Here is an 11,216-nt window from a genome sequence, read left to right as displayed (position 1 = left end):
TCCTCCAGAGTTACATGTCCGATCTGCACCGGACATAAACCCTATCATAGTTGACACTAATGGTGTTTCTGAGCTGCTGCAATCTTTGGATATCCATAAAGCTTGTGGACCTGATGGAATACCAGCCCGTCTACTGAAAGAAACTAGAGAAATTATTTCTCCCTCCCTAGCCTTCATTTTTCAAGCCTCATTACAACAATGTTCGCTACCTTTAGATTGGAAAAGGGCAAATATTGTACCACTCTTTAAAAAGGGTGATCGTTCTCTTCCTAGCAATTATAGGCCTGTTTCATTAACATGTATCTGTTCAAAGCTGTTAGAGCACGTTGTGTATTCACATATTTACTCCCGTTTTGCTAAATATAATCTTCTGTGTGATCAACAACATGTATTTAGACAAGGTCGCTCATGTGAAACTCAGCTACTATTGACAATCAATGACTTTGCCGAAAGCTTAAATAACAATAATCAAACCGATGTCGGACTACTAGATTTTTCAAAAGCATTTGACAAAGTGTCCCATCAACACCTGTTCCATAAACTCCACCATTATGGTATCCAAGGTAATTTACTTGACTGGATTAAAGACTTTGTACTGCAGAGATCTCAGTGTGTGGTGGTTGAAGGTCAACAGAGCCACTTAACAGCAGTTACCTCTGGTGCACCTCAAGGTACTGTCCTTGCTCCACTTTTGTTTCTCTGTTTCATAAATGATTTACCAAATAACATATCATCCAAAATCAAGTTATATGCTGACGATGTGTTACTTTATGCCACCATTTGCACAGAACAGGACTGCAATCAGTTGTAGAAGGATTTAGACTTACTGGGAAAATAGGCAGACGATTGGAAAATGGTGTTTAACCCACAAAAATGCAAATTTCTTAGGATAGCTAACAAGAAACACACAATACTAGCTCAGTATAATATTCAAAATAAACCAATCAAGGAAGTCAACCATGCCAAATACTTGGGTGTAACAATAAGCCAAAATCTATCCTGGTCAGAACACATAAAACAAATAACTTCCAAGGCTAACAGAACTAAAGGTTTTCTTCAGCGTATCCTCCACAATTGTACACCAACAATTAAAGATAGGTTGTACAAAGCAATGGTTAAGCCAATTGTAGAGTATGCAACTGTTGTCTGGGCACCTCATACTAAGAGGGATAAGTTGATATGATTGAGAGAACACAACGACAAGCAACTAGATTTGTGACCAGCAACTACTCCCGTTACGCTAGCGTCACACAAATGCTTACAGACCTTAATTGGCCTACACTTGTGCGATGCAGAGATGAACTGAAAGCCATAATGATGTTTAAAATAATTAACCACCTTGTTGATATCCCAGCAAATCTGTTTCTGACACCCATTACCACTGTACATAGTACCAGAGGTCATAATATGAGATTTATGCAACCAATGACACGGATTGATTCTTATATGTACTCCTTTTTCCCTTCGGCAATCAAAATCTGGAATGATCTACCCCAAAATGTGATTGACTCCAATGATATTGATCAGTTCAAACAAAAACTAGCAATTATTTAATTTGTATACTTGTATGTATGTTGTAACCTGTGCACTATACTCTAGTAGAGGTCTGCACAGTATTACCAATAATAATAATAATAATACTCTAATAGAATAGAGCAGTCAGTCAAATACTCTAATAGAACAGCCACCACACAATACTATCTCCATAGTTGCTGGGGTGTTTTCCTTTTTGGGAGGTGGCTGCTGGATGAGAAACTAAAACTGAACCCAATGTAACCCCAAACTAGGTTCTTTAGGTAGTATTAGCGCCCTCTACTATCTATGGGTAACCATAATATTATGACGTCATGATAACAGCCATAATAATGACGTAATGAATATGTATCTATAGTTCTCTCACGTGACTAAACACGTGCATTCTAATAATGGCGTAATCATATGTAACCATAATAATGACGTACGCGTCGAGTGGAAACGCATCATGAAATTATAGAATCTAAGTATAAAGAGAAGTCTGAGCGTAGACCTATGCAGAAGCGCAAAGATCACTTACTGACCTAGTAGCTATCTGCGTGAAAGGGGATTTTACTTGATGCGAGGACCCTGATGTCCCAGACCCTGTGCCACAAAAAATCGAAGCAAAAGTTTAAATGTGATGAAGCAGCTGGTAAGGCGCTCAAACAAGTTTCCTCTATGGAGATGTTAGAACAACTGGACCTGTTTGAAACTGTGCTTCATCTATACTCGACAGAAGGAGGACTAACGTCGCTAGAATATCAACAACTCCAGAACGTCCATACCGTTGAACTTCGTCGAAAGAGTTTATTATTAACTAGCATCATCCCTGGTAAAGGTCTTTACAGAGGAATGCGAATGTTGAGGAGAGCTTTGAAGAAAACTGGGCAACGTCCAATCTTAAACAAACTCGACAAGGCCTATGAAGGCGCGGTAGATGAGTTGATTGCTAAGAACCTCAGAATCCGTCAGGGTCCTTGGTCAAATGAAACAACAGGTGCGGACCAGTCTTCTCAGGTGATACCTCGTGTTGATTCTGTTGCTACTGCTAGTTGTAGCAGTGTCTGCCATGCAAGCATTACTTCAGAACACCTGAGTCTGAATATGTACAGAGATGGTGGAATACACGAAGACAGTTGTAATACTACAGCTAGCAGAGAAAGAACTCCAAGTGGTAACATGAGTAGAAGAAGCATTACGACTAGTTCTGGTGATGATGATGGTGGTATTTTACTTGATACCATAGTGCAAAAGCAGCAGCAACCAACTTCCTTATGTATACCGTCATTTGAAGTAAACATTCAGTTTCGTATGTCTGAGGATCTTAGTGGTAACCGTTTACCCTCTGTTCAATTGACACCTTACCGTCAGAGATCTGGGCACATTTCTCACCAGTCCAATCCTTATATTTACAAAGTACCAGAAAGAGCAAAGTCATCTGCTCCCAGTGCTTTAGTGAATGAGATATTCGAGGAAGAACAGTTACTCTCACAGATGTCAACAGAGAAAAGTATGAGAGAAGACAACAACAAAGTGAGTTGTGATCTTATTCAAACAATTGTACAGTATTAAATGCAATAATTACAGATTGGCACACTGACATCGCTTCACAGCATTAATCAATTAGAGTGTGAATCACTAGTACTTAAGTTTGTAATTGTTGGGGACTCCAGCACAGGAAAGACATCACTACTATACCGATATGTCAGTGGCAAATTTTCCATTGTATATGACCCAACAGTAAGCTATACTTTTATCTATCACTTGATCATTGTATCACATAGACCCTGGTTGACTTTCAATCAGCAGAATTAGAGTGCTACAACAAGAAATACAAACTACACTTGTGGGACACTGCAGGTAATTGTTGTAACATAATGCCAGATTATATTATTGTAATTATCATGCATGTACGTGTAGGTCAAGAAAGATTTAAAGCAGTAACTACGGTAGGTAACAAAAAGTGTTGGCTATATAGAGTGTCTATGTACAGCATGATGGCATTGTTAGGCATACTACCGAGACGCTGTGGGAGCATTTGTGGTTTATGATGTCACTGATATGAGGTCCTTAGAGCACAGCTCACAATGGAAGAAAGAAATTGATGATGTTGTGAGACTAGTAAATGGAGACCCCATTCCTGTGGTCTTAATAGCCAACAAGGTTACCAGCAAACATAAAAAATGATGTCATTGAATTTGCACCATCTGTACACTATGGTTTAGATGGATTGTGGGCACCTTGATGGAGAGCAGTTCAGCAAGGACCATGGGTTTGTGGGATACTTTGAGACATCAGCTAAAACTGGACAAGGAATCCAAGCAGCTGTACATTTTTTGGTGAAAAAGGTGGGTGGTTAAGAAACTCCCCTGCATACCAGCTTGACCATCATAATACCATATATGTAGTATAACTGTAACTGTAATTCTAATACTAATAAAAATTTACAGTGGAAACCCTGAATTGTGGAGAATCTTTTTATAAAGGACATCTGTCTGGGTCCCGTACTAGTTCATAATAATTATACTCCTGAACTAAGGACACCTCCTTTCAAAGGACAAAACCAATGGTGTCCAGCTTAGAGGGATTCCACTGTATTACTTACATACATACTTGAACTTCAGGACATTTTATATCTTGCATAGTGTTACTGCACAGCATGCACGAATATGGGTATACAACCATTGTTATGCCATTTAAGGTATACATAATGAAGCACTATCTATCATATCCTATTTCAATTATTGCAATTGTTACCTTGTTTTACTGTTGCAGGTTCATGCGCTGTCCTGTGTCCACAAAGAACCCGTTGTACAAACATTATATAGAAATCGTTCCACGAGTATCATGTTACACTTTAATAATGACAGTAAAGAGAAAAAATGCTGTAAAAACTGATAAGAATTATATAAAATTTTAACTCTTGATAATGTGTATTTGACCTTTTTATTTGCAGTACATGTGTTTATATTTAATGCTCACTTTCTAGTAACTGCAGAATAGGATGTGTATACACAGAATCTCAGGCAGTGTTGGGAGTAACGCGTTATGTAATATTATTACTTTTGTGGTAACTATAACGAAGTATGCTATAAAAACAGGTAATATAACTCAAGTTACTTTACTTACAAATGTAACGCGTTACCTAAGTAATATAGTTACTGTAACGAGTCTAATATTACATAATATTATTACTGCAAGTAACGAAGTTACTAATCTCGTTAGTTATCTTCTGAGTAACGCCTAGCCACAACGAAGTAATGAGGCCTACTGAATGAAGCCATATTCACCAGCTTCTTACTTATAACCAAGATTTGCACATTGTCCAGCAACACAATCATGTCACGTGATAAGGTGGTAGTTTCACTCGTGACAGCTTAAGGCTGTGGACACAGTAATATAATATGTAATATTAGTTACTTTATTTTATGGGTAATATGTAACTGTAACTAAATAGTTCAGTTGCAAGTAATATGTAACTAGTTACTTTTACAAAGTAACTTGCCCAACACTGATCTCAGGTAGATACGTAAGCTTGAAAGCTGACTAGTGTACAATGGCAACAGGGTACTTAGGCTAACAACAGGCCAATAGCCCCACAAAACTGATGACATCATCTGCCTCTAGAAAAATTCCACAACACCTTAGTATTTGTCTCCAGCTGTGCTGGAACATGCACAACTTATAACTGATACTGTAATATTTCAGGCATATACATTACCTCATCATATCTTTCTTGGCTCATATAGAATGGTCATTTTTTGTACACAATCTGTGTGCCCAAACCACTTCAGCCTCCATTCAAAAAACAAACAAACAAACAAAAAACAGCAACGTTGATAAGTAACATACTCAATCCATGTATCTATAGTCAAGGTGTTTTATTATAACTCTAAACAGTGTATTTTCAAAGTCCTTAGTTTAGGATCTACTAATTAATTTAAAAACTCTTGCATTACGTATACAATTTCCTTCACTATAAGTGGGCTAAGACATACTGTACACACATATGAATGTATATGTACACGTGCACATGTAAGACATGCATACAAATCAGCTGCTGGAAGATCATGAAAATCAAATACTTTGTTACTGCACATAAAGTCTCTATGAAATGGCTTCAAATGTATAGGCGGATCTGAGGTTGGGCCAAGAGGGGATTAACCCCTCCTCTGGCCCTTCTCTTGGACCTACAGGACTATATTGACACCAGAAACTGGAATCATGCATTCATAAGTACAACAGTTATAAACTGTACACTGTGAAGAAAGTGAGCTAGAAGGGAAATCAGTTTGAAATTCTTGTGCGCCAAGATCGAGATACTCTAAAAGAGCAGTCACTACTCTAATAGAACAGTCACAATTCTATTTATAACAATATCACTTTATTTTTGATTTACCATCAAACAGGTTTTATCTCAGACAGGCTATCTAATTTTTATATGCCTTGCAAAGCATACACTTTGTTGTTAGCTAATCAAAAATGCTCCCAAATTCAACCTAGGAGGGGACTGATTTAAAAAAAAATTCTGAGAAGATATCCAACTAGAGTCTTAGAAAGTGTATATCCCAAACAAAGTTATGCAAATGAATATAATTTGTGCACTAGAGTTCTATTCTTCTCCTCTTAGTGGAATAAACACTATTTTACCTTAAAATTTCTTGCCCCCTTGACAATGTCTCCTATGTTCAAATGTATTGAACTTTGGGGTTCCCGGGTGTTTCAGGAAATCCCTTTGTATTTTACACTACTTAAAACAGCAACATTCTTTACCAAGGAAGATTGAAACATGAAAGTTCATAGACTGTAGCCTGTTTATGAATGCTTTATTAATATTGTTACACATTCATACAAGTCTTTAGGGGCACAATCATACAGTCTCTTTGCATAGCCAGTTTTTTTGTTTTTTTCAAGGCAGTCCCTTTTACAATTCAGTGACTGTTCTATTAGGGCAGCCTTGTCTGCTGAATTTTATCTTCACCACACTTTATTTGCTCAAATTAAAAAAAAAAGGGTTAAAACTTAAATGGTGTATACATACATGCAAAGTGAGAGAAACCATTGTTTGACAAGAAGCCTGAAGCCAATAGTTACAATACACATCCAATATGCAAAAAATGGCTATAAAGCTATAAAACGGCATTTCCCTGAAGCCTTCTCCATTCAGATGTCTATAATTATATAGACTCATAAAAATCTTTTGAGGGCTAGAAATATGGCGATAAGACTCTATACTTTTTATTGACTGTTAAACTAACACATATTATTCAGGTTTGTTAATAGGGGGTCTCCCCTGGGTCACTTTGGTTGTCGTATAGCACTTGCATCAGAGCTTTGAGAGTTCATGCTGCATAGACACACAAGAAAATTGCAAAGAGGAAGATACAGGAGCACTGCTCTATTGGAGTAGTCGTGGATGTACCAAACAATTCTGACTGCTTTATTGAAAACTTACATAAAAATTGTTGTAAGACGCACTGTATACTTGTTCTTTAATTACAGTGTACCTCACAACATGTTAATGTAAGGTCATTATAACCCATTCATCTTGTGATATACTTGTTCATCCCATAACTCCTTCTGTTGTGGCTCCTCTTTCATGCAGAGTTCTGTATTTTACTAATTTCAGTAAACTGTCAAGATCTAGTACAAAGAATTGCATACCTGCAGCTGCCTTCTCACCTTTCTCTCTTATTAGTTGCACGTCCCTTTGGATTATAATACTGTATATTACGGAGATAAGATACGTATATAGTACTGTTAGTACAGTGGAACCTGTCTAACCAGATCACTGTATACCTATCTATTGTAAAAATCCCAATTGTGTACAAGGTCTCGGTGACCTGCTTAATGCCACCCACTTCCTTATTTCAATGGTCAGAAAATTAATTTTGGCTTTAACAGACAGGTTTCACTGTATACCACCGTATGTTTAGAACTAAAATGTCATATAAAGAAATAAGTGCTTTATTTTCCGTGTACAGCAACCAAATTATAGTTGTGTCTATATGAATAACATCCAATAACCATTGGATCACATGTATGTATGCTCTTGTACTTAGCTGTGTAAAACAAATGACAGTAGGTTTTACAAAAACTGTGATCATCAAGTAGGCCAACAAGAAAGAGTGTGTCTAATTAGAATGGTATGCATCACCAGAAAAATATATTCAATTTGCCTGTTATCAACACCACATTACTAATCAGTCCAGGATAGATCCAGGCTTTATGGTGCACTATATATGAACAGGGCTCCATAGGTATTTTATAAATTTAATGTAGACATTTTATAATTTTTTGTATACAAATTGCTGTTTTTCCTGAGTGATTTTCATTGAAACAGTCACGGAGCAGTTACAGTTAGTGTTGCAAATTCGTTCCATTAGAGTATCTTGAACATTACTACTTTTGTAACTATGAAACTGAGTCTGCTAGTCATATAGATGTTATTATTTACAGCTAATCAGCTATATAGATTTCTCTGGATGTGCTGAAGAATAAAGATGATGTCACTTAGTTCTAGAAGTCTTTTCATAGGGCTATAGGTACATAAGAAACTGATATTCATGCTACTACATAATATAACATACTGTTCATTTATTGGTTGCATGATACATTGATGGATAAATTTAGTTGCCAGCTAAGTAAATACGGTAGCTAGCCATAAACACTGCATGTGGTTATAAGCATAACCATGTACATTCTACAACTATAATACTAAGGTGTTTAATAGTGCAGCTGGTGTAGCTTCACCATTTATCAGCTTGTCTATGCTCTAGCTAACCTGCTTCTCTTCACTTCAGTTTTCATTGCTCTCACCTTCATACAAGATTGTTATCTCTCTCCATAGCTGCATGCAGTAGCTATCAGGTATAGGTCAGTATGTCACTGTTGAACAAAGTTGTTTGTAAGAACAAGTGGTGTTCATGCAGTGTTAGTAGAGTAATTGACCAATTACTGGATGTATTAATTACCAGACAGTTGTAGCAGCTAAACTACACAATTCTAATTTTGCACTGAAGATGCACTGCATAGAGCTCAACGTGCAGTAAAAATTTCAGGTAAATTGGTTAACTACTGTAGTAGTAGTAGAGCAGCTAAGTGAAATTTTGATATAAGCACCAAACTTTTATTTACTTCATTCATACATTCATATTAGATACAGTGCAATTAAAATGACCAATCATATCATGCTTAAAAAACTTGACAAATAAAATTAATAGAAAATGTATTGAGGAGTGCTCAATAGTAAACATATTGAAACTTTAAATCTATACATCTACCAATTCAAGTACAGCCTAGCAACTTACTCTTTTTTGAGGTCTGCACAACAACAATAATAATAATTTCTCACCTTTCAACTCCCTGTCAAAGTGGCTTGTTGGTTAGTTATTATCAATTTTGTCAAAATGACAGGATTGTTATGGACCTAGGGTTGCCAGCAGTAGTACTCCATGTAGTTTTTATAACACTTTTCTTCTCCACAGTGGGTCATCACAGGCATATGTGGTTTCAAACTGTGCCACGCTGTAACAAACCTGCTGGCACATGCACTGAACTTAAAAAGCATATCAAAACTTTTGTAAGATATTGCGGATTTCTGAATAGGTTACGCCTGTTTCATATAAAATAACACCGTCTTCTAAACAAGGTGAAATACTGCAAAATTTACATATTCAGAATGCTCACAAAAACACGTTTTTAAACATATCTCTGTAAACTAACCCATTTAACAATTTGTACAGTCAGCGTCTTATTAGCATCCTTCATGCATAGAATGATACCAAATTTAGAGAATTTGGTTGAGGATAACAACTTGTAAATTGGGATTTTCCCACCGAGATAATTAAATTTTCCAATAGGTTCATGTATGGAGCACATATTGTCATCTTCAGCAGTAAATAACTGTCGCCATGGCATCATTTTCCCATTCGTACGGTTGCATGGCATTGGATAGAGAAATTCAATGGCTTTTTGTTGTATGGTGTGCTAGAGATTTTGTGAGTTAAAGGTTGTAAGTTAGTGTTTTTGTATGTAGTGTAAAATACATACATTTTGCATTGGACAAGGAATGATGAGATTTTATGATCAGCCTAACTAAGCTGAGGTTTCGAAAAAGATATTAAACAGATATTAGATTGCATAATTCTTAATTTTTAAGGTTTAGGCCGACTGTAGTTTCCCCGTCCTCCACCTGCATCACGTCTGGGCACCCGCATTACATGTCATTATTGTCATTATTTTTCCAAAACCACTTCCTGTGCTGCTTTCTGGAAACTTCTCATGGAGCCTTTTATTTTGCATTGCTAAAAAGCACAATGAAACCTAAAAATGAATGGTTCTGGTGGTTGCTAGCTTGCAAAGAAGCCATTTTCATGACCTTGAAATCCTCTCAAGATCAAGATACTCTGATAGAGCAGTCACACCTTTAATAATGAACAGGCTTGTTGTAATTGTAATTGTAATTAATTACTAATCATTACCAAATTTTGGGTAATTGTAATGATTAAATCTGGTAAGTGATTACAACAAGCCTGATAATAAATAATGAAAATAAGCCTCCCGCCCGCACTGAATAACGAAAACATCAGGACGGGAAACTACTAGTCTCATTTGGAGTGGCCTTAACCAGTGTTTTGAAAAAAATTAATGTTGACCGCCTGAAAATGCTTGATTTGACAAATCCTATACACACGGTATGGATTCACCTGAGTACAATTACGTACCTAGCTAGTTTATTAGTGATTCACTGGCTCAGCTATTATACCACTGAACCGTCATTTGACGTTCCACATGAATTCCAGATTTCTGATTTAATCTAATTTTCACTTTTTAAAAAATTGTTGTTTAAACAAGGAGACAGCATCATTCTGAAATAAAATAAAAAATATAAATTTCCAGCCAAGTGAAGGACTCCTCGATCTCGCTTTTATCAATATGGGGAAAATAAAGCTGGTCAGCCATTCTATATAGCTTTCTTTTTTTTTCCCGGGCTAGATGGACTGCCCTTGCCACCACCCCCAGCACTAGGTGTTAAAGTGCTGGACAGCTGGAAATACCAGTAATCAAACAAGGCCGCCAGACTCCAAGCGACCCTCAGAGTAGGCTAGATCAATATTACTAGTTGATGGACGGCAAACTGAAGAGCGATGACCCCTCAAACACATCACTGCAGATTTTAACAATGAAAAACAAACCCTACATCGCAGCCAGAATAAGCATTTGCTGTAATTAATGCTGCGCTTCTCAGCCAACATTGAAACAAGCTTCCTAAAAACTGTTGTAGTAGTGGGCCCCATGTCACCAGTAGCTGCAAACACCAATGGTGAAAAGCAAGCTCTCTCAACCTCTCTAACACGTTCATCATATGCCCGTCTTTTTTCACGTTCATGAAGCTGGTAACATCTAGACAATTGGAAGCAAAAAGCTAGCTATATAGCACAGAAACATACCTTAATCGTTTCACCTCCTCGAACTTCCATAAAACACTTAGAAACCGAGAGGAGCATTGATGATATCATATCTCGCGGTATTTTCACCTCGTATCCGTATCCGTATCCCTAAGGTGAGCAGATTCCTGGCAGGAAGTCATCATACGCAGACACCTCAACTCTCACGCATTACGCGTGCGACACACTCATTGGATTGTTTTTTTGTTTTTTTAGGAATAAAACAGTACATAATAAACGGCAAAAACAAGT

General features: G+C 37.0%; 1 protein-coding gene across 1 annotated transcript; it reads left to right on the top strand.

Annotated features, from left to right (window-relative positions):
• The first annotated feature begins 1,966 nt into the window (after positions 1–1,966).
• LOC136249791 (uncharacterized) lies at positions 1,967–4,535 on the top strand. Its single transcript, XM_066041916.1, has 7 exons — positions 1,967–3,048; positions 3,103–3,255; positions 3,300–3,375; positions 3,436–3,464; positions 3,526–3,678; positions 3,741–3,863; positions 4,291–4,535. The coding sequence occupies exons 1-7, from the start codon at positions 2,107–2,109 to the stop codon at positions 4,411–4,413; spliced, it is 1,599 nt and encodes a 532-aa protein (XP_065897988.1). The 5' UTR covers positions 1,967–2,106; the 3' UTR covers positions 4,414–4,535.
• Positions 4,536–11,216: the final 6,681 nt, after the last annotated feature.

This window comes from Dysidea avara, chromosome 3 (genome assembly GCF_963678975.1).
Source record: "Dysidea avara chromosome 3, odDysAvar1.4, whole genome shotgun sequence".
Taxonomy (NCBI): domain Eukaryota; kingdom Metazoa; phylum Porifera; class Demospongiae; order Dictyoceratida; family Dysideidae; genus Dysidea; species Dysidea avara.
This window is presented reverse-complemented; position numbering and strand designations above follow the sequence as displayed.